Raw genomic sequence first — 26,382 nt, forward strand, 5'->3', positions numbered from 1 at the left:
TCGGCCTTTAGGCCTATATATCAGTCGCAAGGCAAATGAATTAACAGGTTATAGAGCAAACAATGCAATTATCACAACACATACGATTCAATTTCCTGTACTATTAGAGTGTCTATATGAGCTATAAGAGCATCTGCTAAATGACCAAAATGTAGACAGTGCCTTCAGACTATAACAACAATGTGACTTATTCCACATCGTTGTTTAGTCTGAATTCAAAATGGCTAAAATATATAATTATTTTTCACCCACAATACCAAGTAAAAACGTTTTTATAAATGTTAGCAAATTCATTGAAAAGGAAATACAGAAATATCCAAATTTACATAAATATACACACCCCCCAGTCAATACTTTGTAGTAGCATCTTTGGCGGCAATTACAGCTTTGTCTTTAAGAGCTTTGAGCTTTGCACACCTGGATTGTACAATACTTGCCCATTATTATTTTAAAAAGTTAATTTCTGATCACTGCTAAACAACCATTTTCAAGTCTTGCCATAGATTTTCAAGCCGATTTAAGCCAAAACTAACTAGGCCACGCATGAACATTCAAAGTCGCCTTGGTAAGCAACTTCAACGTAGATTTGGCCTTGTGTTTTATGAACCAAGTTTTCTAGGATTTTACCTGCGCTTATAGCTGTACTCAGTTTATTTTTATCCTGAAAAAAAAACTCCCTAGTCCAACACCGATGACAAGCCCATAACATGATGCAGCCACCACCAAGCTTGAAAATATGAAGAGTAGTACTCAGTGATGTGTTGTGTTGGATTTGCCCCAAACAAAACGCTTTGTATTCAGGACAAAAAGTTCATTTCTATGCAATCTTTTTTGCAGTATTACTTTAGCGTTGCAAACAGGATGCATGTTTTGGAATATTTGTAACTACAATGTTGGTGATCCATCCTCAGTTCTATCACAGCCATTAAACTTTATTTTAAAGTCACCATTGGCCTCATGGCGAAATCCCTGAGCAGTTTCCTTCCTCTCCGGTAACCGAGTTAGGAATAATAATGTTTCCACCATCGTTTCCTATGACCGAAAAGAGCTTCTGGACATCAGAACAGCGATTTCTCACCTCGAACAGGATGATGATTTGTTTTATTTAAAGAGTCGGACGTGAACGATATACTGCTCTTCCCGGACCAAGCCCAAATCCCTGTCATTTACCACCACAAACTGATGCTGGCACTAAGACCACACTCAACGAGCTGTATAAGGTCATAAGCAAATAAGAAAATGCTCATCCAGAGGCAGTGCTCCTAGTGCCAGGGGACTTGAATGCAAGAAAACTGAAATCCTTTTTACCTAATATCTACCAGCATGTCACATCCTCCTGATTCCTGCTTACAAGAGTACCAGTGACGCGCTCAATACGGAAGTGTTCAGATGAAGCGGATGCACACACACATTCCTTCAAACACGCTGCTGCTACTCTATTATCTATGCATAGTTACTTTACCCCTACCTACATATTATCTCAAGTGCCTCGACTAAATCGTACTCCTGCACATTACCTCGGTACCGGTACCCCTCGCATATATAGCCTTGTTATTTTATTGGTAGTCTTTTTCCTATCGTTTTTTTACTCTGCATTGTTGATTAAGGGCTCATAAGTAAGCATTTCACAGTAAGGTCTACACTGGTTGTATTCGGGGCATGTGACAAATATAATTTTACTTGAAATTCAGCGTCTGCTTTTTTTTTTTACACATCTACAAATCGGTGCCCTATTTTGCGAGGTATTGAAAAAAAACTACTGACGCGTTCTGACTCCTAAACTTGAAATATTGTTCATCATCAGGTATCCTATGGAAATGAAGAGTGCCATAGTGTGGTTTCTACACCAGAAATATATGGTTATCTGTAGGAGGAATGTATATGGTGGAGGCAATTAAGCTTGGAATGTACTGAAAAAAGGAAAGGCAATCACATGATTTCAGTCAGTCACTGATAAGGATGGAGAGATATGGATTAGTGAGGAATGGGGGCTGATGTCAGGTCAGATTAAGGGAGAAGGAACAGTTTACTGCCCGCACCACTTAACTTCCTGCCTAGCAATAAAGAGGTAATGTTTAGAGGGAAGGAGGAGACGGCACCCAAATTGGGGTATATATACTTGTGCTGGTGGAAACATGTCTTTGTCTGATCAGCTGTCTGACCCTTTGGGGGGAAAAAAAAACTTGGTTTGAGCTTTAACAATCGTCTGTGAGTTTTTACTCGGTTAATTTAAAACCTAACACCTCCCTGGTCTTTGTGGTTGAATCTGTGCTTTAAATTCACTACTCGATTGAGAGACCTTACAGATGTGTGGGGTAAAACCATGTTAACCACTATTATTGAACACGGAATGAGTCCATGCAACTTATGTGATTTGTTAAGCACATTTTTACTTCTGAACTTATTTAGGCTTGCAATAACAAAGTCAATACTTATTGACTCAAAACATTTCAGCTTTTAATTCTTTAATAATTTCTAGAGTTTTCTACAAACAAAATTCCACTTTGACATTATGTGGTATTGTGTGTAGATTAGTGAAACAAAAGCTCTATTTAATATATTTTAAATTCAAGCTGTAACAACAAAATGTGGAAAAAGTCAAGGGAAATACTTTCTGAAGGCACTGACTGTAGAAAGTGACCAGAATGTGGTCTGAAAAGAGTAGAATATTGATGCCCTGAGAGCAAAATCGACAACCTCTAGGTCTAAATAGTTTTCATGTGGCATAATTCAAATGTTTAAAAAGGACTGAGGTATCTCACCAGTGAAGTGTACTGGCGCCCTTCAAATTTTTGACCCACGGCATGTAGGTCGCAGATGGGCTGGTGTTTGTCCCTGAAAGCATCTGGTTCTGTGGATTCCTCACACTACAGGGGAAAAAACAGCATAGTACATGGAGACTGCTGTCAGAGGGTCAGTGTTGAGGGATATACAATAGATAAGACAGTCTAAACATTTGAGTTGTTTTTGGATACAGAGCAAAACCATGTTGCGAAAGTGAGAGTAAGAGTATGTCTGACTCGTGACTACTTGATGTCTCTACTGTGATGGAGGCAGTCCGTACCTCCCTGCAGGTGATCAGGTGCTGGGCAGAGGAGTCAGAAAGGAGGTTGGCCAGCACCTTCTCTAGCCCCGCCCTCAGCCTGTCCTTCAGCTCATCCTTCCAGGAGCTGGGCTGTGATTGGCTGCAGGGTGTACAGGAGTACACTACGCTCTCTGACAGGCTGGACATGATCTCATACAGGTCATCTGACAGACAGAAGAGAGGAAGAATTTCAATGTCATGGAGTTGATTTATAGTGAGATAGTTGTTCTGATCCCTCAAGTTAGGGCCTATATTTTGATTGAGGTGGCATCTTCCGCTACATACTGTTAACAGCGGTGGTCACCCATTTGCCTGGAGAGCTACCCTCTTGCAGGATTTTGTTCCAGCCCTTATCCCTAACACATTCTGGATCAGGTGTGTGTGATAGCTGGATCAGGTGTGTGTGTGTAGGCCTGAAGCAAAAGCCTGCATACCAACCAGAAACCCTCTGATGAGTGTTGGCCACCCCTGCTATACATCCCCTTGATAAAGACAGTTTTAAAGCTGAACTAGTAGTCCCACTCACCAGAGAGCCCTTCACATTTAGAATGTACCCAGTGGCTACACCTGGAGCACTCCATCATCTGGCTGTTGTGGTCCTTCTCCTCGTAGCACTTGGAGCAGATGGTGCAGAAGTTCCCTTGTAAAACAAAATCAGATGTACTACAGTAATCAATGGGGAAATTAAACAAATAAATAACATGACAAGAAGGTCCTGACAAAGTATCAGCTGTACAACTGCTCTCATCCCTCTCTTCTTCGACTGTTCCTGGAGTTTGTCTATACCTTCAGGGCATGAAATTAACACCCACCACCTGCGTGGCGATTTTGTCATTGGCGGGTAAGATGTCTATATCACCAGCCATGTTGGCGGCTGGTCAGGGCCCGACAGCGCAAGCCTTTCAGGACACATTTGTGAATAAAAATAGTCCAGTATGATCACCAGTATGATCACATTTATAGTAAAATAAATGCTCCTAGGTGATTATTATTATTTTTTTTCCATAGCTGGTAAAATTATCGCACAAAGTCAAAGGACTACGAATCCTATATAGCCTATCCCACCTCGCACTGCAACCCCGCCTGGCTGGGGGCTGTGCGCACGTGAAGAGCTAAGTGAAAGATACATTTTTAGAAATGCTGTGCACAGGCATAAAAGTTGTTCTAATTTACTTGAAATGAAAGTCTAATGAAGTGTTTCTTGGAAATGGACATTGTTTTGTTCACAAGCTAGGTTGTTTTTCAATGTTTGAGTTTCAACTGCTAGGGAAGAGAAGACAGCGCTTCTAATAGCCAGACTCAATCTCAGAGGCACGGACAAGTCACGTTATCATGGTAACATCCTGCCCTTAAAGGGCAAGGTGAACATTTTTGTCTCATCTGTAATATTCTGGTTAATACCACATTACGTCTTATTGTAATACACAGATTGTAATGTTTCGCTGAGGTCCTACCTTTGAGATGGAGGGTGCTGCAGTCGGGACAGAGGTCCTGCTCGTGGTTCCAGGCCATGTCCCAGGTCTTCCCTGGGGTCACTCCACAGCTCTTACACCGGATACACGTCATACACACCTGGGACGGGGGCAGGTAGCCCAAAGGTTAGAGAGATGGACAAGTAACCGGAAGGTCGCTGGTTCAAGTCCAGGTTATGGCAAAGAAAAATGGGAACTGAATTGGCTGAGAACTGAGGGTTGCTGTTTCAGATCATTACTAGCATATCCACCATTGTTGTGCCCTTGAGCAAGGTACTTCATCCCGAAAAACTGGTCTGCTGTGGCTTACCCTGTGTTGATTTGAGCGTCGGGTTTGTGTATGTGTGGTGTCGGGGGGGGAGAATAACAACAGAGAGCAAAACTACACATTTCCGATGCAAATTGGACGATAAACTTGCATTGTATGGTATTAACCCACAGTGCAGTTAAAAATATGGTGGTAAATCAGAATGGGGATCAGAGAGAAGAAAAAGTTAAACAGAAATATAAATAATACATTCCTGGTACTTACCCAGGGCATGTTACAGTTGATGGGCTTTGGGTAGGTGGGTCCCAGACAGGAGGGGTGGTAGCAGTTCTGACACCTCCTGCACTGCAACACAGGCTATAGGAAGAAACAGTACATTTAAAATGTGAAAGTTGGGGTGAAAACACTACCAAATCTCAGTTCACTTTTGAGGATCCTGCTGACATGCACACCTTGTTGTTCTTGTGCTTGCGGCCGCACACATGGCAGAACTTGCAGCGGCGGCAGCACCAGTTCTCTTTGTTCTCCTCCTGGGGGCGCTCTTCCGGCCAGAGGCAGAAGCTGTGGAAGGGCTCGCAGCACACCTGGCAGTAGATCATCTGAGGGGAGGTGGTAAGGCAGAAGGCAGTCAGCATCAGGAGAACACATATTGCACTAAGCCTACTGTTTTCCAGATAACCCAGGGTAGCTCTTCAGTAAGCCTACGCAGCCTCCTGTGTGCTTCCTAGTTTTCCTCAAAACAGTAATACTTATCTACAATGAAATGTAATTATTCTAACGATAATATGGCAAACACAGGCACAGAATATTCTGTAAATGCATTTCCATGGTTACCTCATGGTGTCCTTTGCTGGCACAGAGCAGGCAGACAGGATGAGGGGTGACTGGGATGGAGGTGAGGATACTCAGACCGCCCATCAACCACACGTTCTGGACGGCACAGTCCTCCTGGGAGAAAGAAGAGAGAAAGAAACACAATAATAGTGTGACTTAATGAATGTTTGTATGGGAGGGAGATAGAGAGCAAGTTCTGTACTGTATTTAATGAAATGCTATACCACTATACTGCTTTGGCAATATTTACAAATGGTATTTCAAGCTAATAAAATAATCTGAATGAGAGAGACCCTCACCTTAAAGTCTACGCGGATCCTGTGCGTCCCGGTCTTCAAGTGGCCCTTTTGGGGGAGTCCGTTGACTAGCGTGGCGAGGATGTTAGTTGGTGTGTGTTCTGCGGCACTCTGGGAACGAAGGACATAGTGGGGATCAATTCTGGGATTATGTTGCAGCACCGCCTCTTTAACAATAGTCTCCTCCTCTTCCTGTGAAGACTCCTTCTCCTCTGGCTCCTCCTCCTCCTCCTCCTCCTGCATGACCGACTGCACCACACATGGGGGCAACCGTTGCAGCTGCACCTGCAGCCGCCACTGTAACCGCAACGGTGGGATCCTGGGTGGGCAGGGCTCGCTGGGGCTCCTTGTTATGTGGCTCTCTGTGACCAGCAGCCCTGGATGGTGCTCCTCTGAGTTGCTCCCCTGTGCATGTGAAGGGGGGGAATGCTTAAGCCAAAGAGGGGGACCAGCGTTACAGCATGACCACGGTCACATGCTAGGTGGCAGGTAGCGGCAGCAAGGTAGAGGAAAGAGGCGAGCCACCAAAACTACCTTTGGCTTTGAGAGAAAAGTGTAGATAGGAGAAGTGAAGGAGAGGAGTTAAGAGAGGGTTAGATAAGCTAATCATTGTTAAAGCATGCCAAGTCAAACCAGAAAGAAAGAGGACCCATTACCCACAGTAGTTAACTGTGAGTGTGTGAGAGTGAGCGAGATCATGCCTGTCAAAAGAAACATTGAGTCGCGGCATCATTGGATTCCAGACGATTAAATTCCATCAAGATTGCAGAGGATCCAGAGGTTTTTGAATGAAGGTATAATGCATGCGTCGGCGATTAATGTGAAAGGGCATAAGCTTTTCCCAACATCAGACTTGTATTATAACACTAACACAACATTTTAAGCTTCAGCACCAAAAAGAAGGGGACAACACTAGAAAATAAACAGTGCACATTTGATTCTGAATTTTGATGGAAGTGGTTATTGGAGCTGCTCACTCCTGCATACAGAGGATGAGGTTAGAGTGTGAGAGACTGATCAGTTAATCTAATAGTAGTAATTTTGATTTAATGTGGGTGAGTAATGTCAGGCAGAGACAGTTCTACGGGTAATTACCTTGTCGGCTCTGCGTCGGCCCAGCAGTCCTTTGGGTGGCCCAGGTCTGCGGTGCCTTACAACTTCACTGGGCACTGGGCCCTCCTCTGGAGCTAGGAAATCAGAGGGAGCAGCATCAGTCAAAGAGCAAATGGGTTTTAAAACATGAATAACAAACTCTCAAACCAATACCCTGAAACCACTCAATGGTATTTTGGCATTTCTGACCTGCATTTCTATCCTCAAACACTGTCATCCTCAATCTCAAATCACTATGGTCTCTAACATCCACCCCTTTTCTTCTGATCTTCGTGGCTAATGGCTATAAATCCTTCAACTCTTACCTGTCAAATCACTCCATTTCAAAGATGGAGTTCAATGGATCGTGTTGTGGTGCAACTCAAAAGGAGAGGCACGAATATGCATTGACCTATATTTTCATCATACACTAAGGCTCCTATCCCTGTGTACGGCATTACCTTGGTTGCTTGGTGCGACAGGATTCTTTACAGGACTCTTGACTGCTGCTTCTCCGCCCGTGTCTTCGTCCGAGTCGGACTTCAGCAGGCTGCTGTAGGAGCGAGGTGTCACGTTCCGCCTTGGCTGCTTTCTGGTGGAAGGGCTCAGGCAGTCTCCAGGGGTTGCCGGGTCCAACCCCTCCTCTGCCTCTCCCTCCTCCCAGGACACCGACCCCTCGTCATCATTGGACTTAAAGACATTGGCTGATGACCTGCGCCGCCGCCTCGAAAGGACTGCACAACAAATTGAAGCCCAATGGTAACACTGAAATCATTGGCTGAATATTTGGGCCATGAGGCAGACCACCGTGTTCGTGTGGTTTTCAGTTAACAGTGTCAATGTAATTGGTAGTAACAGCAAAAACACACAAGTGGCTTGTAGTCATTAGTAATTGATCCACTGGCTTCCAGTTGAAGCTCGCATCGTCTTCAAGACCATGGTGCTTGCCAATGTAGCAGCAAGGGGAACTGGCCCTCCTTACCTTCAGGCTATGCTCAAACCCTACATCCCAACCCATGCACTCCGTTCCTCCACCTATAGCAGGGCAGCTCCCGCTCAGCCCAGTCAAAGCTCTTCTAATTCCTAGCACCCCAATGGTGGAACACGCTTCCCCTTAAAGTCAGGACAGCGGTGTCCCTGCCAATCTTCCGAAATCATCTGAAACCCTGCCTCTTTGAAGAGTACATTACTTTTTTTTTTTAAAGAGCCCCCATCCACAAAAAAGGCACTTGGCTTGTCCTAATAGCACTGACTTTGCTGACAAATACTTTGATGAAAAATGTACTTGATACGATTGTGATGTTGTCATCTCACCTAGCTATCTTAAGATGAATGCACTAATTGTAAGATGCTCTGGACAAGAGTCTGCTAAATGACTAAAATGTAAAATGATATAAATACAGATGTATTAAACATAACACCTACAAACCTGTGAATGGCTTGATGCCACGCTTTACTTTCCTCGCCTCAATCCGAACACATCGCTTTAACCTGGTGGCACAGGGAAATATTTATCATTTTAAAATGGGTACCATGTTCAATTTGTTCACAAGACAACCACAGCTGAAGTTAGAAAGTAAAAATACAGTGTGAGCTTGTCCATGAGTAGATGAATAATAGTGGATGAAAAGTAGGAGCACTTACACACAGCACTGGCGTCTGGTGTTGGGCCCTCCAAACTTGGGCTTGTCCAGGCAGTTGAAGCAGTTGCCGCAGTCGCCCTCATGGAGGCAGCCCTGGCAGGACCCACAGCGGGTGGCACGACCCCCAGGACCAACCTCGTTATAGTTCCGCTTTAACTTGCGCTGCTTGATGTACTTGTGCTTCTGTCTTGTCGTCTTGTGCTCCTGAGTGCTCTCGATTTCCTGATCAGAGGGGTCATCAGCAATGTCTAAAAACAAAGAGAGAGAGCATGAGAGAGCGTGGGAAAGAGAGAGAGATCAAAAAATGATTTGTAAACATAGGTGACTGAGCTAAGGCCACACCTGAAATCGACAGAAAGCTAAACATCAGAAAAAGAAAAGTGGTAAGTACCGTTCTTAGCAGTGTGCTTCATAAACATAAAGGTTACCTTCTACAGCTGGTGAGGTGGTGATGCCCTCTCTCTCATGGAGGGGCAGAGCGCTAAGCCTGGGGATATCGTCAGGCACCATGGCACGGGGTTGCCCCAACGCCACCGCTGCTGCCCGACAGACATGCTTGATGCGTGGACCACCAAGGAGCTGGTCCTATGGGAACAGGATTATGTGGGGAACACGGTCATGAATTAAACTATTATAATGAAACTCTACCCTAAAGACCGACACCAAAATGCAGCCACCCCACAAATGGCCTAAGCCTAATTCAAGAGAAACCCTAGACAGGCCACTAACAAAACACTGTACTATAAACATCAACAATACATAAATATTAAACCACAAAATCTAAAAACAGAGCGGAAAAAAGAGAGATGAAACGGACAAAGAAATAAACACAAACACTGCCAGGGTCAGGAAACATGGGCTCACCTGAGCAGAGCTTCCTATCCTCCTCCCCCCTCCAACTCTTAAATCTCTGGGACTGAGTTTTACAGATCCAGACAGGAGCTGAAAGAAACAAGGGTATAAAAGTGAAAATATATTAATGAAACCGCCTAATAATTGAAATTGGTTTTAATCCAACAAATCTATGCCAAATTCACACTGTAAGCCTACATTCAACTGTTACCAACAACCCTGCTAATTCAGGGTTAATCAATGGCTGCGTCCAAAATGGAACCCTATTCCCTATGTTGTGCGCTACTTTTGACCAAACCCCCTAGGGCACACCATAGGGAAGGGTGTGCCATTTGGGATGCAGCCAGGGTCAATCAAGGTCACCGATTCTGACCTGTGATGACTTCATCGGTCTTTGCTGGTCAATCTTTACCAGCTGCAGCTTGGCTCTCTTCAGCTGGTCGATCTTAATGAGCTGAACCTTGGCCCTCTTCAGCAGATGGAACATCCTCTTGTTGGTGCCGGTGAGGTTGATACGATGGCTGGTGCCCCCCTGTTCCACCACCACCCCATCATCACCCCCATTAGCCTGGCTCACGCCTTCGTAAACTCCTTCAGGAGCGGACTCTGCCCCTGGGGAGAAGAATCAGTCAACTGTCACTAACTTCCACAAGGCTGACTGTGTCAAACTTGAGACAGCCTGTGGCCCAAATGGCAACATATTCCCTATATATCAAATTGTATTTGTCACATGCGCCAAATACAACAGGTGTAGTAGACCTTACCGTGAAATGCTTACTTACAAGCCCTTAACCAACAATGAAGTTCAAGAAATAGAGCTAAGAAAATATTTACTAAACAAATAAAAAAGTAACAAGAAAATTACATAACAATAATGAGGAAATATAACAGGGGGTACCGGTAGCGAGTCAATGTACAGGGGTACCGGTACCGCTTGCCGTGCGGTAGCAGAGAGAACAGACTATGACTTGGGTCTGACAATTTTTTGGGCCTTCTGACACCTCTTAGTATATATATCTTGGATGTCAGGAAGCTTGGCGCCAATGATGTACTGGGGAGTACGCACTGCCTTACGGTCAGATGCCGAGCAGTTGCCATACCAGGCAGTGATGCAACCTGTCAGGATGCTCTCAATGGTGCAGCTGTAGAACCTTGAGGATCTGGGGACCCATGCCAAATCTTTTCAGTCTCCTGAGGGAGAAAAGATGCTGTCGTGCCCTCGTCACAACTGTCTTGGTGTGTTTTGACTATGATAGTTTGTTGGCGATTTGGACACCAAGGAACTTGAAACTCTCGACCCACTCTACTTCAGCCAATGTTAAATGTGGGTCTGCTCGGCCCTCCTTTTACTATAGTCCACGATCAGCTCATTTGTCTTGCTCACATTGAGGGAGAGGTTGTTGTTCTGGCACCACACTGCCAGGTCTCTGACCTCCTCCCTATAGGCTGTCTCATTGTTGTCGGTGATCAGGCCTACCACTGTTGTGGTGTCATCAGCAAATTTAGTGATGGTGTTGGAGTCGTGCTTGGCCACGTAAGTCGTGGGTGAACAGGGAATACAGGAGGGGACTAAGAACGCACTTCTGAGGGGCCCCAGTGTTGAAGATCAGCAAGGTAGATGTGTTGTTGCCTACCCTTACCACCTGGGGGCGCCCATCAGGAAGTCCAGGATCCAGTTGCAGAGGGAGGTGTTGGGTCCTTAGCTTAGTGATGAGCTTTGTGTGCACTATGGTGTTGAACGCTGAGCTGTAGTCAATGAACAGCATTCTCACATAGGTGCGGCTACGGAACCCTGACCTGTTCACCGGACGTGCTACCTTGTCCCAGACCTGCTGTTTTAAACTCTCTAGAGACAGCAGGAAAGGTAGAGATACTCTGAATGGTCGGCTATGAAAAGCCAACTGACATTTACTCCCGAGGTGCTGACCTGTTGCACCCTCTACAACCCACTGTGATTCTTATTATCATCATCATCATCATCATCATCTGACCCTGCTGGTCATCTATGAACATTTGAACATCTTGGCCATGTTCTGCTATAATCTCCACCTGGCACAGCCAGAAGAGGACTGGCCACCCCTCATAGCCTGGTTCCTCTCTAGGTTTCTTCCTAGGTTTTGGCCTTTCTAGGGAGTTTTTCCTAGCCACCGTGCTTCTACACCTGCATTGCTTGCTGTTGGGGGTTTTAGGCTGGGTTTCTGTACAGCACTTTGTGACATCAGCTGATGTAAGAAGGGCTTTATAAATAAATGTGATTGATTGACATAGGTGTTCCTTTTGTCCAGGTGGGAAAGGGCAGTGTGGAGTGCAATAGAGTTTGCGTCATCTATGGATCTGTTGGGTTGGTATGCGAATTGGAGTGGGTCTAGGGTTTCCGGCATGATGGTGTTGATGTGAGCCACGACCAGCCTTTCAAACACTACATGGCTACTGACGTGATTGCTACGGGGCGGTAATAATTTAGGCAGGTTACCTTCGCTTTCTCGGGCACAGGGACTTTGTTGGTCTGTTTGAAACATGTAGATATAACAGACTCGGTCAGAGAGAGGTTGAAAATGTCAGTGAAGACACTTGTCCGTTGGTCCACCAATGCTTTAAGTACACATCCTGGTATTCCGTATGGTCCCGCAGCTTTGTGAATGTTGACCTGTTTAAAGGTCTTGCTCACATGTGCTATGGAGAGCGTGATCACACAGTCATCCGGAACAGCTGGTGTTCTCATGCATGCTTCAGTGTTGCTTTCCTCGAAGCCAGCATAAAACGCATTTAGCTCATCTGATAGGCTCGCGTCACTGGGCAGCTTGCGGCTGGGTTTTCACTTTGTAATCTGTAATATTTTTCAAGCCCTGCCACATACGACGAGTGGTGTAGTCTGATTCAATCTTAGTCCTATATTGATGCTTTGCCAGTTTGATGGTTTGTCTGAGGGCATAGCGGGATTTCTTATAAGCGTCCGGATTAGTGTCCCGCTCCTTGAAATTGGCAGCTCTAGCCTTTAGCTTGGTGCGGATGTTGCCTGTAATCCATGGCTCCTGGTTAGGAAATGTATGTACAGTCACTGTGGGGATGACGTTGTCAATGCACTTATTGATGAAGCCGGTAACTGAGGTGGAATTCTCCTCAACGCCACTGGATGAATCCCGGAACATATTCCAGTCTGTTACAGAAAAACAGTCCTGTAGCGCAACACCCGAGTCATCTGACCACTTCCGTATTAAGCGAGTCACTGGTACTTCCTGCTTTAGTTTTTGCTTGTAAGCAGGAAACAGGAGGATAGTGCACTACTTTTGACCAGAGCCTTCTGGCAAGCTGCTCAATCCTATAGTAATATGTGGTTTCCTAAGTGCACTAAAACATCGACTACTTTTATCACAAAAGCGCAAATCTTTTTCTGGAATAAAGAAACAGTTTCTAAATATCCATTAAGCAAATAAATGATATATATATATATATATATATACACACACATATACATATATATATATATATACATATATATATATACACATATACATATATATACATATATATATACATATATACACACACACACACACACAGTTGAAGTCAGAAGTTCACATACACCTTAGCCAAATACATTTAAACTCAGTTTTTCACAATTCCTGACATTTAATCCTAGTAAAAATTCCCTCTTTGGTCAGTTAGGATCACCACTTTATTTTAAGAATGTGAAATGTCAGAATAATAGTAGAGAGAATGATTTATTTCAGCTTTTATTTCTTTCATCACATTCCCAGTGGGTCAGAAGTTTACATACACTCAATTAGTATTTGGTAGCATTGCCTTTCAATTGTTTAACTTGGGTCAAACGTTTTGGGTAGCCTTCCACAAGCTTCCCACAATAAGTTGGGTGAATTTTGGCCCATTCCTCCTGTCAGAGCTGGTGTAACTGAGTCAGATTTGTAGGCCTCCTTGCTCGCACACGCTTTTTCAGTACTGCCCATAAATGTTCTACGGGATTGAGGTCAGGGCTTTGTGATGGCCACTCCAATACCTTGACTTTGTTGTCCTTAAGCCATTTTGCCACAACTTGGGAAGTATGCTTGGGGTCATTGTCCATTTGGAAGACCCATTTGCGACCAAGCTTTAACTTCCTAACTGATGTCTTGAGATGTTGCTTCAATATATCCACATAATTGTCCTTCCTTATGATGTCTTCTATTTTGTGAAGTGCACCAGTCCCTCCTGCAGCAACGCACCCCCACAACATGATGCTGCCACCACCGTGCTTCATGGTTAAGATAAAGTTCTTCAGCTTGCAAGCCTCCCCCTTTTTCCTCCAAACATAACGATGGTCATTATGGCCAAACAGTTCTAGACCAGAGGACATTTCTCCAAAAAGTACGATCTTTGTCACCATGTGCAGTTGCAAACTGTAGTCTGGCTTTTTTAAGGCGGTTTTGGAGCAGTAGCTTCTTCCCTTCTGAGCGGCCTTTCAGGTTATGTCAATATAGGACTCATTTTACTATGGATATAGATACTTTTGTACCCGTTTCCTCCAGCATCTTCACAAGGTCCTTTGCTGTTGTTCTGGGATTTGATTTGCACTTTTCACACCAAAGCACGTTCATCTCCAGGAGACAGAACGCGTCTCCTTCCTGAGCGGTATGACAGCTGCATGGTCCCATGGTGTTTATACTTGCGTACTATTGTTTGTACAGATGAACGTGGTACCTTCAGGCGTTTGGAAATTGCTCCCAAGGATGAACCAGACTTGTGGAGGTCTTGACTGACTTCTTTTGATTTTCCCATGTCGTCAAGCAAAGAGGCACTGAGTTTGAAGGTAGGCCTTGAAATACATCCACAGGTACACCTCCAATTGACTCAAATTATGACAATTAGCCTATCAGAAGCTTCTAAAGACATAACATCATTTTCTGGAATTTTCCAAGCTTTTTAAAGGCACAGTCAACTTAGTGTATGTAAACTTCTGACCCACTGGAAAGGTGACACTGAATTTTAAGTGAAATAATCTGTCTATAAACAATTGTTGGAGAAATTACTTGTGTCATGCACAAAGTAGATGTCCTAACCGACTTGCCCAAACTATAGTTTGTTAAGAAGAAATTTGTGGAGTGGTTGATAAATGAGTTTTAATGACTCCAACCTAAGTGTACGTAAACTTCCGACTTCAACTGTATGTAACTGAGCACACAAAATGCCTTACCTTGGAAATGTTCTGTGTCGTTTGCTGCCTCCTCCAGAGTCACAGATGATGCAGCGGCAGTGTTACGGACCTGCACAGCCAGTTTCCTCACAACCCCAGGAGAGTTGAGGTCCTCCATTTTCAGCTTGGACCTCCCTCTCTTCCTAACCGGCGAGGTCAAACTCCAGTCTTCCTGGGCTTCTTCTTCTTCTGCCATTTCACCACCCTCTGCAGCACCAAGGCCTTTCTTCTTCTTCTGGGCCAGGCTGAGGGTCAGCTTCTTGAGTCTCTCGTAGACCTCGAGGTGGGATGAGCCTGGGCTGAGCGTTGAGTCCTTCACAGACAGGGATGAAGACAGGCTGGTCTGAAGTGTTTTTTTACCAGTTGAGCCGGAAACTTTAGGTTTGAACTCATTTTGACCTGGAGTTTGAGACAAGTGGTCAATGTCATCATTGTCTGAATCATAGAAGGATAGGCACATGGCATCCTCCTCCTTCACCTTGCCTTGGCTATTCTTTTTCAGGGAGCCCCTGGGCCAGGATATTATCTCGTCATTGAGGAACCTCTTGGGTGCCTTGATGACACGTGAAGATCTGGCGCTCACCACAGGCGAGGAGAGGTTACTGCTGGCTCCCTGCTCGATCTCTCCAGGAGACAGTAGAGGCTCGCCCTCTGTCCTGGTGCTCTCCCCCTGCGGCTGCTGCTCCTTTCCCTCCTGCGTCACTGAGTCTGGGAGGTACTCTGGCACGTAGGTGTAGAAGACAAACTTACGACGAAAGCGTTTCACAACAGACTCCGGCGTACTAAGCCTCTGCACATTCCCGGGCTTCCTCCTGTGGCCAAATATGGACTTACGCTTATACGATGCTGGTTTCTTTCTTTCCAGGGACATTGCTGGATTCTGCTCCATCTCAGCTCCAGCCTCAAGGGATTCCCCTGTTCCCTTGGACACTCTCCTCCTCTGCTGCTGCTTATTCACAGGTTTAGGGGACGGTGCTTCCCTTTGCCCTTGACCAATGTCAGGGTCCACAACAGTTTGGCCTGTTTGGTCTTGCTGAGATCCTCTTCTCTTCCCAGACATCTGTGGCTCAGATTGGTCTGGTTCGGTTTTGTCTGCTGTTACCTCCCCGGCCTCTTTGCTCTTGGAGGCCTTCCCTTTGCCCTTGACCACTGTCAGGGTCCACACCAGTTTTCCCTGCTTGTCTCTGCTGGTTTGGGGTCGAGCTGTGCTGGACCCTGAGCCTCCCCTGCCCACCTTTGTTGCTTGGTCTTGCCTGTTCCCCTTTCTGGCTGTTAAAGACGATTCCCCCACCTTGCTTCCCCTTTTCCTGTTGGAACCATTTGATTTTGCACTGCCCTTGCCTTTTGAGGCCTTTGTCCCAGTAGCCGGCTTTCCTCTAGATTTAATCCCTGAACTGGGAGAAATTTTTTGGGCTGCCAGTTTGGCAATTATTTTGGGTTTCACAGCGTTTTCTTCTTCCTGACCCTCTCCAACCTTAGGGTCTTCTTTGGAGCCCTTCACTCCACTTTTCTCAAGCTTTGCTGTACGTTCTGGAGCTGGGGGAGGATTTTCTGGCTTCAATAATGATAATTGGAGAGGCCTGCCTAGAAACAAGACAGGGAAACATAAGTGTCTTAATACGAATAGACCAATGTCAGACAATAACTTGATGCATATTATTAGGTATGCTACCAAAGCTATAAATCTCAAACATGAAGGCTACTGCATATTTCTGCTAGGAAATGTGAGAATTCCTGAGCACAATTGATATCTCACATTATTGTTCATCATTAGCCTACTTACTTTCAGAGACATTGTGTGCTGAGAGTGTTGGCCGGTATTCAGTCCCAAACCCAGGGAAATCCTCATCCTAAAACACATAAAAACCCAGGGTAGGAACACAATGCATAATTTAATGTACACACATCACACTGTGTTCAGCAAAAATATAATAGGGACCCTAACAACCAAAATTGCAATACTTTGCATGTATACTACAGTAGGCCTTAATAATGAAATGTTTAGGCCTATTCGATCTCATCACAGGGTTGGTAAGGGGTGGGATCAGATGAAACCATGGGCAGCAACCCAGCTGATATCTGGTTACAAACCGTCACACTGAACTGATTTGAGAGATCAGGCTTCAAAATGTAGTGGGGTACAACTGCAAATGTGTAATTTCAATTAGGTCTAGGCTATTGCAAATGCAAAGTGTGAACATTGATCAAACTCTATTTTCCACAGAAAACATACACCATCATGAAATGTACAATGTTCACAAATACTGATCTGAATACTATTTTTCCACATTGCCGGAAGTTGAGGATGTGTAAGAAAAGGAACAAAAAAATAGCAAGGCAAAAATTGATCTAGACTAAAACTGTATCAGCTTAATAGGCTAAATTTAGCTAGCATCTCACTATCCGAGAGAGCAACCTACCACCATGCAATCTGTCCCAGTTTTATGCAGTCAGTCAAGTGTGACAAAAGAAACTGCAAAGACGATATAGGGGCCGGAGACTACCTTTTTACCGGAAGTAAAAACGGATTGGATATAGAAAGACCTGGGTGACATAAAGGGAACTTTATTTGTGAAAAGACAAGATACACTCACATGACTAGCTGATTTTGTATAAAGCTAAAGTTGCAGCCTGTATTCCAACTGTATTCAGAAAGCGTCTCAGAGTAGGAGTACTGATCTAAGATCAGTTTTGTCTTTTAGATCATAATGAATTGAAAGGGGGGACCTTGGCCCATAAACACAAAACATCAAGGATCAGGTCCCCCCTCCATAGGGTTGCACATTTTGGGGAATATTCAGAGGTGGAAACTTTCCTTGGGAATTAAAAGGAATATGGGAATAACTGAAATATATGCAAATTAATATTAATACCATTTAAACATAGATGTTTTTTGCATTGGATATATTTACCATATCATATGGAGACAGAAACAAACCTTTTTACCTTATCATAAGTAGACAATTGCAAATGATTAAATCCTTCCAATAGAAATAAAAACAATTTAGTTACAAATTGAACTTTAATTAAATGGGTTGACTCTTCACATGGGATGATTTCACTGAACAACAAAAGAAAGGGAATATTGAATGATCCCCAATGATCCATCGCATCTCCCAAAAACGATTTCAACATACATCTGTAAAATGATAGTCTAGAAACTAAAGCTTTGGTTGTCTTCCTCTCAGGCTTTCATGTCTTCTCCCTGGACCTCCTCAATGTCCACTTCTTAAACATCAGAGTCTGAGGCCTCATCTTCACTGTCCAATCTTGCTGAGGATGGCTTGTTGTCAGGCTCAAAAATAATCAAATTTGCCCAGATGGCCACCAATTTTTCAACCCTTGTATTGGTCAGCCTGTTGCGTGCTTTGGTGTGTGTGTTCCCAAACAAGGACCAGTTGCGCTCCGAGGCGGCTGATGTTGGTGGGATTTGGAGGATGATGGAGGCAACAGGGGAAAGAGCCTCAGATTCCCAAAGTCCCTTCCAGCAGGTGGCTGATGAGATATGTTGGCACGACTGCCATATTGCTTCTCCACCCCAAAGCCCTTGCTTGAAAGTGAACTTCACCAGAGTGCCAAGAACCTTGCCCTCATCCAGGCCAAGGTGGCGAGACACGGTAGTGATGACACCATAGGCCTTGTTGATCTTTACACCACACAGGATGCTCTTGCCAGCATACTTGGGGTCCAACATGTACTCTGCTGCGTGTATGGGCTTCAAGTTTTCACACTTTTTGATGTATTTCAGTACTGTAGTTTTCTCTGCTTGGAGCAACAGTGAAGTGGGCAGGGCAGTATGGATTTCTTCTCTTACATCTGCAAGCAGAGTCTGAACATCAGACAGGATGGCATTGTCTCCCTCAATCCATGGAATGGCTACTGCTATTTGTTTCAGGAGTTTCAGGCTGATTACAACTCTCTCCCAAAATACATCATCCAGGAGGATCCTCTTGATGGGGCTGTCCATATCGGCAGACTGTGATATGGCCATTTCTTGGAGAGACTCCTTCCCCTCCAGGAGACTGTCAAACATGACGACAACACCACCCCAACGGGTGTTGCTGGGCAGCTTCAATGTGGTGCTCTTATTCTCTTATTCTTCTGCTTGGTGAGGTTGATTGCTGCTATAACTTGATGACCCTTCACATACCTAACCATTTCCTTGGCTCTCTTGTAGAGTGTATACTTTGTTTTCAGTGCCATGATGTCCTTGAGGAGCAGATTCAATGCATGAGCAGCACAGCCAATGGGTGTGATGTGAGGGTAGGACTCCACCACTTTAGACAAAGCAGCCTTCATGATCGCAGCATTGTCTGTCACCAGTGCAAATACCTTCTGTGGTCCAAGGTCATTGATGACTGCTTTCAGCTCATCTGCAATGTAGAGACCGGTGTGTCTGTTGTCCCTTGTGTCTGTGCTCTTGTAGAATACTGGTTGAGGGGTGGAGATGATGTGTTAATTATTCCTTACCCACGAACATTCGACCACCCATCAGAGATGATTGCAATACAGTCTGCTTTCTCCATGATTTGCTTGACCTTTGCTTGAACTCTGTTGAACTCTGCATCCAGCAAATTAGTAGATAAAGCATGTCTGGTTGGAGGGGTGTATGCTGGGCGAAGAACATTCAGAAATCTCTTCCAATACACATTGCCTGTGGGCATCAAAGGTGAACCAGTTGCACACACAGCTCGAGCAAGACATTCATCTGCATTTCTCTGACTACGTTCCTCCATTGAGCCAAAAAAAACTTTGATCCAGGAGGACCATGAGCTTTTGCTATCGATAAGGTGTCTGATTCATCATTTTCACCTCGAATAGAAGTAGAGGGACTTTAGTCAAAGGTTGCTTGTTGTGATTCTTCACATATGATTTGGCACAGTATTTGCAAATATACACAGCTTTTCCTACTACATTAGCTGCAGTGAAATGTCTCCACAGATAGTGCCCGTGGCATTTTCCTGTAAAAATATATATATATATATATATATATATATATATATACACACATACATATATACATATACACACATTTCCATATACAGATAAATAGTTAAATAAAACTCCTTTGTAAGATAAATCTTTTAAAATTAAATATGTATGGAAACCCACATGGTAGCAAATACAAACAAGCAAAAATTGTTAACAAGTAAGAAATGATTTAAACACCCTTTGCAGTAGGCTACTATTTACTAGCTAACATATAAAATATATTCACCCCACCCAGTACCGTAATCAAAACTTACCAGAAAGCATGTAGTCCTTGGTTCAGACAGTGTAGTAGTGTGGACTCAATAGCACCTCATTAATGTGCAAGATCTTGAGAATCAGCTGTACATGTGATGGAAGAATGCACTGTACATGTGATGGAAGAATGCACTGTGCATGCAGAGGGTTGCAATTCCATTGAATAGGGGATAGTTTAACCAAAATATGCCAAAACCTAGAATTGCTTTATGTGTATCCCACAAAAAAAACTTTTTGGATGAATTTAAGCAAAATTATCTTCCCGGGCTTAACTTCCCATGGAAAATTTCCAGAACAATTCTGGAAATGTACCGGAAAGTTTCCGACCCTTTGCAACCCTACCCCTCCATAAGCTTATTCATTATGATCTAAAAGGAAAAACTGATGCTAGATCAGCAATCCGTCTCCTACTCTGAGATGTTTTTTGAATACAGGCCCAGTATCACTGAGGAAGAGTATTGCTCCTGGTTACAAACCTATCATCAACAAACTACACTGGCTGACCACAAAATTGCAGACTAAAAGAGCACATGAATATAGGATACATCTTGTTGATATTTCCCACTTCTCCAATCAATTTGCTAGTTTCATCTTCTTGAACATACTTTGTTCATTTCCTTCAACTTTGCCACAATAACAATTGTGCTGATATACACAAATTGTGATGCCAGATGTGAGTGAATATAAAATAACATATTGATGTTGATCGAGTTAAAAGTTCCAACAGCTCATTTTAAAATGTGATGAAATCCTCTGTTGTATTTTGGCTCCTCCTATAGGCTATTGTGCTGCAATGTTATCCACTTGCACACTTTTTAGTTTTTGTACAATAAATTAAAATACCCATCAATTAGGTTGGAATTTACTCATCTAGTTCATTACTGACAATTCACCCTCTTTTTATTCACTTTGTCACATTAAAATGTGCATTCATGCAAAAGACTACTGATTCAAGGTTCTCTGTCAGACAGTTTAGTTTAATATTCAAACTCAACACATTAGTATGGTTTGCGCTTCCCTAAGATACAGTACCAGTCAAAGGTTTTTCCTAATTTTTTAAACTTTTGTCCACATTGTAGAATAATAGTGAAGACATCAAAACTATGAAATAACACGAGTTGGACAGCTCTTCGCAATGCTTCAAGCATTGCGCTGTTTATGACTTCAAGCCTATCAACTCCCGAGATTAGGCTGGCAATACTAAAGTACCTATTAGAACATCCAATAGTCAAAGGTATATGAAATACAAATGGTATAGAGGGAAATAGTCCTATAATAACTACAACTTAAAACTTCTTACCTGGGAATATTGAAGACTCATGTTAAAAGGAACCACCAGCTTTCATATGTTCTCATGTTCTGAGCAAGGAACTTAAACGTTAGCTTTTTTACATGGCACATATTGCACTTTTACTTTCTTCTCCAACACTGTTTTTGCATTATTTAAACCAAATTGAACATGTTTCATTATTTATTTGAGACTAAATTGATTTTATTTATATATTATATTAAGTTAAAATAAAAGTGTTCATTCAGTATTGTTGTAATTGTCATTATCACAAATAAATATATATATATAAAAATCGGCCGATTAATCGGTACCGGCTTTTTTTCGGCCCTCCAATAATCGGTATCGGCGTTGAAAATTCATAATCGGTTGACCTCTAATTCAGGGGTGGCAGGTAGCCTAGCGGTTAAGAGCATTGGACAAATAACCGAAAGGTTGCTGGTTTGAATTTCAGAACTGGCTAAGTGAAACATATGTCGACTTAACCCTAATTGCTCCTTTAAGTCGCTCTGGATAAGAGTCTGCTAAATGACTAAAATGTAAATGAATCAGAATGATAAAATCCCTGTCAGTGAAACCATGCCACTGCTGTACTCCACATCAGGTGACTGCGTAGAGCTGTCTGACATACCCAGAGGAAGCAACTTAAAATGTAACTGTACAGTCCACTACCAAGGATTGCATCAGTTCAGTCGGAACAAAGTGATGTCACACTGTAAAGCCCCATGATCATGGTGATTAAGCATTAATCTAACAGCATGAATCTAACAGAGGACATTGCCATTCAACAAATTAGTATGGTTTGCGCTTCCATAAGATACATTATTAAATGAACGGTGAGTTTCGTCTAACTATAGCGTTGAATCAATAAGCCTACATATAGCCATTCAATAAGTTAACAACAAAGCCTGGTGAAAAGAATATCAGGGACTGATAGTAGTGATGAAAAAAAGAAATGGTGAGTGAGTAACAAGTTATCTAAGATACATAGGTCTATAACAGTTGTCACCAACCGGTCGATCGCGATAGACTGGTCGATCTCTAAAGCATTCCTAGTCGATCGCCAAACATTTCTGTAAGAAAAGCAATGATAAAAAAATGTATAGGAATGCAAGACTTTATCTTGTGCTGTTGGTGGTAGTTGCACCCGAACCATGACCAGAGAGACTGTCAATGAACACAGAAAAGAGTTGCTGTTTTTATGAGTGAGTTCATGTTTAAGTTCTTACTCAGCAATTTTATAGGCTATTAAAATGTGCATTCTTCCTACTTCCACTTGCGCTGCAACCAATACTGCAGATGTAATGAATGACTAGGAAAGTGTATTGATAGGTTTGCATTACTATTAGCGGCTTAGGTCTTTTTTTATATGTAGAAATATTTAACTTTCTCTCTGTTCATAGGAGTAGCAACATGAATTTGTGTATGAGGCAGAAATAATGCAGTGCAACTCAAGTGTCACCATCAGCTGGAAGACAGTGTCCCTTTTTGGTCAGTGGAGGAAAGGGAGAGTAGGGGGATGTTGAAAGGTGAACCTCAGTCTCCTCCTGCCCTCTCCCTCCGCTGAGACTGACCATCAGATGAAGGCACCATCAGCCCAGTAAAATATTAAAATGGATGCTCACTCAGCTGTTCCTCACAAGTAATACAACAACTGATCTACTACCGGTGTGATCATATAGGCTACCTCAAATGTTGAAAAATGGTCCGAACAACAATGCATTGGCAGGGCAATTCAAGCAAAGCCAATATGCAGTGATAATGTATTGGGCCTCGGGATGTTAAGGGTTAACCGGTTTGCCTCCCATTCGCCATTCGGGTGTGTAGGCCAGTTGTTCCAAACCAGGGGTACTAGGCCTATCCACAGGGGGTACTTGAGAAGACTCATGAGACCGTAGGCCTACTGGTAAAATGCACGAGGGGGTACTTCAGGAGTACTCCAGCCAGAGCAAAATTCAGTTGGTGGTACAATAACCAAAAAGGTTGGGAATCACCTGTATAGGCTATAGCCTGCCTACCATTGACTATCAGCGTGTCACCCACCACTTTGCAATGTGAGCTTGAGGTAGTATAATTGTTTAAAACCTGAACGTTTTACTTTAATTCAAATAATGAAGCCTGTTTAACCTTGCTTCAAAGTTGCTTTGCGAAAATCCATCAGTAGAAACGTGGAGGTAATTATTTTATAAAGACTTCCTCATGCAATTAAACAGCATTTCTCTCCTATTCTATTTTCATATCAACTCTCTTTTGTTGTCCAGAATCCAAAGGCACAATCCTAGTCATATTAGCAACACATCATAGTTGTTGCTATTAGATTCCCCATCTTTCTACGTTTCTAAAGGAGATTGTAATCTCTGTCACAACTGTTCGCATTAGATTTAGAATGGTGTTTTCCGCTAATTGCATTTTGACAAATTACGTTTTATTAGCCACTTCATTACAGGACTTGCATGTTCAATAATAGGCTATAGCCTTTTGACTGGAAGACGATAGACTTGCTATTGTTGCATGTTTCCATTAAGCTCTTCATGAAAAAGTTCCAGTCCTTGTTTGCATGAACAGTATCAGTGTGGAAGTGGCAAAGTGAGAGGTTTCACTTTCGCAAAAAATCTGTCCAAAATAAGCCCAATATGTCTATATGGGCTTATTTTGGGTCTAAACTTGTCGCTTGCCTTTCTGCATTGGGCTGACTCTAATTGTTAGGACGGAAACATAAGCATCTCGCCATTATATACATATCTCAAATCGTATTTTCTGTTGGTCACTTCATTTTACTGTTTGGAAACAATTTAACTGTTTGTTGACTGGTTAATGAGGGTCAGTTAGTCGGCAGCAAAATTTACCGAAATGTGCATCCCTAATTGGGCCTATAGCCTACTGCACAAACTTAATTTCTATAGTACTGTTTTTAATAGGTTATAGTTGCATAGGCTTACGTTTTTTAAGTCATGTAAAAAAATCTGATGTGGAGATCTCGGCTTTCATTTTGACTCAGAAAGTGATCTTCACTCAGAAATGGTTGGTGACCACGGGTCTAAATAGACTAGTTCTAAATTGCTTGCAGAATTGGGCATGTCAAGCATAAATTAGCTTAGTTGTGAGCATGGCATGGGCGACCATTTGATTGATGATACGATGACAAGCTCACAAAAAAAGAGAACTGTCAATACTAGTAGGCTATAGCCTCACTATCAGCAAGACACTTACCACTTTGCAATGTGAGCTTGAGCCAGTATTATTGTTTAAACCCTGAATGTTTTACTTGACTTCGACCCACTCCAATTCGCATACCGCACGCACCTTCAGATCCACAGATGATGCAATCTGTATTGCACTCCACACTGCCGTTTCGCACCTGGACAAAAGGAACACCTATGTGAGAATGCTATTCATTGACTACAGCTCAGCGTTCAACACCATAGTGCCCTCAAAGCTCATCACTAAGCTAAGGACCCTGGGACTAAACACCTCCCTCTGCAACTGGATCCTGGACTTCCTGACGGGCTCCTCTGAAGTGGTAAGGGTAGGTAACAACACATCCGCCACGCTGATCCTTAACACAGGGGCCCCTCATGGGTGCGTGCTCAGTCCCCTCCTGTACTCCCTCTTCACTCATGACTGCACGGCCAAGCACGACTTCATCATCATTAAGGTTGCTGATGACAACAGTGGTAGGCCTGATCACCGACAACGATGAGACAGCCTATAGGGAGGTGGTCAGAGACCTGACCTTGTGATGCAATTAACCAATCTCTCCCTCAACGTGATCAAGACAAAGGAGATGATTGTTGACTACAGGAAAAGGAGGACCGAGCACGCCCCCGTTCTCATCGACGGGGCTGTAGTGGAGCAGGTTGAGAGCTTCAAGTTAGTTTGGGGTCCACATCACCTACAAACTAACATGGTCCAAGCACAGCAAGACAGTCGTGAAGATGGCACGACAAAACCTATTGCCCCTCAAGAGACTGAAAATATTTAGCATGGGTCCTCAGATCCTCAAAAGGTTTCACAGCTGCACCATCAAGAGCATCCTGACTGGTATGGCAACTGCTCGGCCTCCAACCGCAAGACACTACAGAGGGTAGTGCGTAAGGCCCAGTACATCACCGGGGCCAAGCCTCCTGCCATCCAGGACCTCTATACCAGGCGGTGTCAGAGGAAAGACCTAAAAATAGTCAAAGACTCCAGCCACCCTAGTCATGGACTGTTCTCTCTGCTATCATACGGCAAGCGGTACCGGAGCGCCAAGTCTAGGTCCAAGAGGCTTCTAAACAACTTCTACCCCCAAGCCATAACACTCCTGAAGAGCTAATCAAATGGCTACCCAGACTATTTGCATTGCCTGCCCCCCCCCCCCATACTGCTGCTACTCTGTTATTATCTATGCATTGCCACTTTAATAACTCTACCTACATGTCCAGTACCCCCTGTACATAGCCCCGCTATTGTTATTTACTGCTGCTTTTTAATTATTTGTTATTCTTATCTCTTACTTTTTTAGGGATTTCCTTAAAATTGCATTGTTGGTCAAGGGCTTGTAAGTAAGCATTTCACTGTAAAGTGAAATTTACACCTGCTGTAAACCTTTCATGTGACAAATAAAATGTGACTTGATTTGAATAATGAGGCCTGTTTTACCTTGCTTCAAAGTTGCCTTGCGAAAGTCCATCAGTAGAAACGTGGAGGCAATTATTTTATAAAGACTTCCTCATGCAATTAACCAGCATTTCTCTCCTATTCTATTTTCATATCAACTCTCTTTCGTTGTCCAGAATCCAAAGGCACAATCCTAGTCATATTAGCAGCACATCATAGCTGTTGCTATTAGATTCACACACCTCATTGCTAGAGTAATGCTTTTAATAGGTTAATGTTACATAGGCTTACGTTTTTGAAGTCATGTAAAAAAAAAAACCATATTCTGATCGGTAGATCTTGGCTTGCATTTTGACTCAAAGTAATCTTCACTCAAAAATGGTTGGTGACCACTGGTCTCAGTAGACTAGTTCTAAATTGCTTGCCGAATGGGGCATGTCACGCAGCAATTAGCCTAGTTGTTGTGAGCATGGCATGAGCGCCAATTTGATTGATAATGCGATGACAAGCTCACATAA

The 26,382-nt window shown here is 43.4% G+C and overlaps 1 protein-coding gene across 3 annotated transcripts in view; it reads right to left on the bottom strand.

Moving 5' to 3' along the window:
* Window positions 1-26,382, bottom strand: part of LOC115173397 (histone-lysine N-methyltransferase 2B) — a 64,639-nt gene that overhangs the window by 36,985 nt on the left and 1,272 nt on the right. Inside the window, exons 2-18 of one of the 3 annotated variants that reach the window (XM_029731433.1) lie at window positions 16,514-16,580; window positions 14,731-16,314; window positions 9,955-10,154; window positions 9,555-9,632; window positions 9,119-9,275; window positions 8,692-8,938; window positions 8,477-8,538; window positions 7,509-7,781; window positions 7,051-7,142; window positions 5,959-6,360; window positions 5,660-5,773; window positions 5,278-5,424; window positions 5,090-5,182; window positions 4,540-4,657; window positions 3,612-3,725; window positions 3,065-3,249; window positions 2,763-2,867 (exon numbers count right to left, since the gene is read on the bottom strand). In XM_029731433.1, the coding sequence (XP_029587293.1) occupies window positions 2,763-2,867; window positions 3,065-3,249; window positions 3,612-3,725; window positions 4,540-4,657; window positions 5,090-5,182; window positions 5,278-5,424; window positions 5,660-5,773; window positions 5,959-6,360; window positions 7,051-7,142; window positions 7,509-7,781; window positions 8,477-8,538; window positions 8,692-8,938; window positions 9,119-9,275; window positions 9,555-9,632; window positions 9,955-10,154; window positions 14,731-16,314; window positions 16,514-16,580 (4,038 nt within the window). Of the gene's footprint in view, window positions 1-2,762; window positions 2,868-3,064; window positions 3,250-3,611; window positions 3,726-4,539; window positions 4,658-5,089; window positions 5,183-5,277; window positions 5,425-5,659; window positions 5,774-5,958; window positions 6,361-7,050; window positions 7,143-7,508; window positions 7,782-8,476; window positions 8,539-8,691; window positions 8,939-9,118; window positions 9,276-9,554; window positions 9,633-9,915; window positions 10,155-14,730; window positions 16,315-16,513; window positions 16,581-26,382 lie in introns of all 3 variants that reach the window. The other 2 variants (XM_029731434.1, XM_029731432.1) reach the window with 2 other exon arrangements.

This window comes from Salmo trutta, chromosome 34, assembly GCF_901001165.1.
Source record: "Salmo trutta chromosome 34, fSalTru1.1, whole genome shotgun sequence".
Taxonomy (NCBI): Eukaryota; Metazoa; Chordata; class Actinopteri; order Salmoniformes; family Salmonidae; genus Salmo; species Salmo trutta.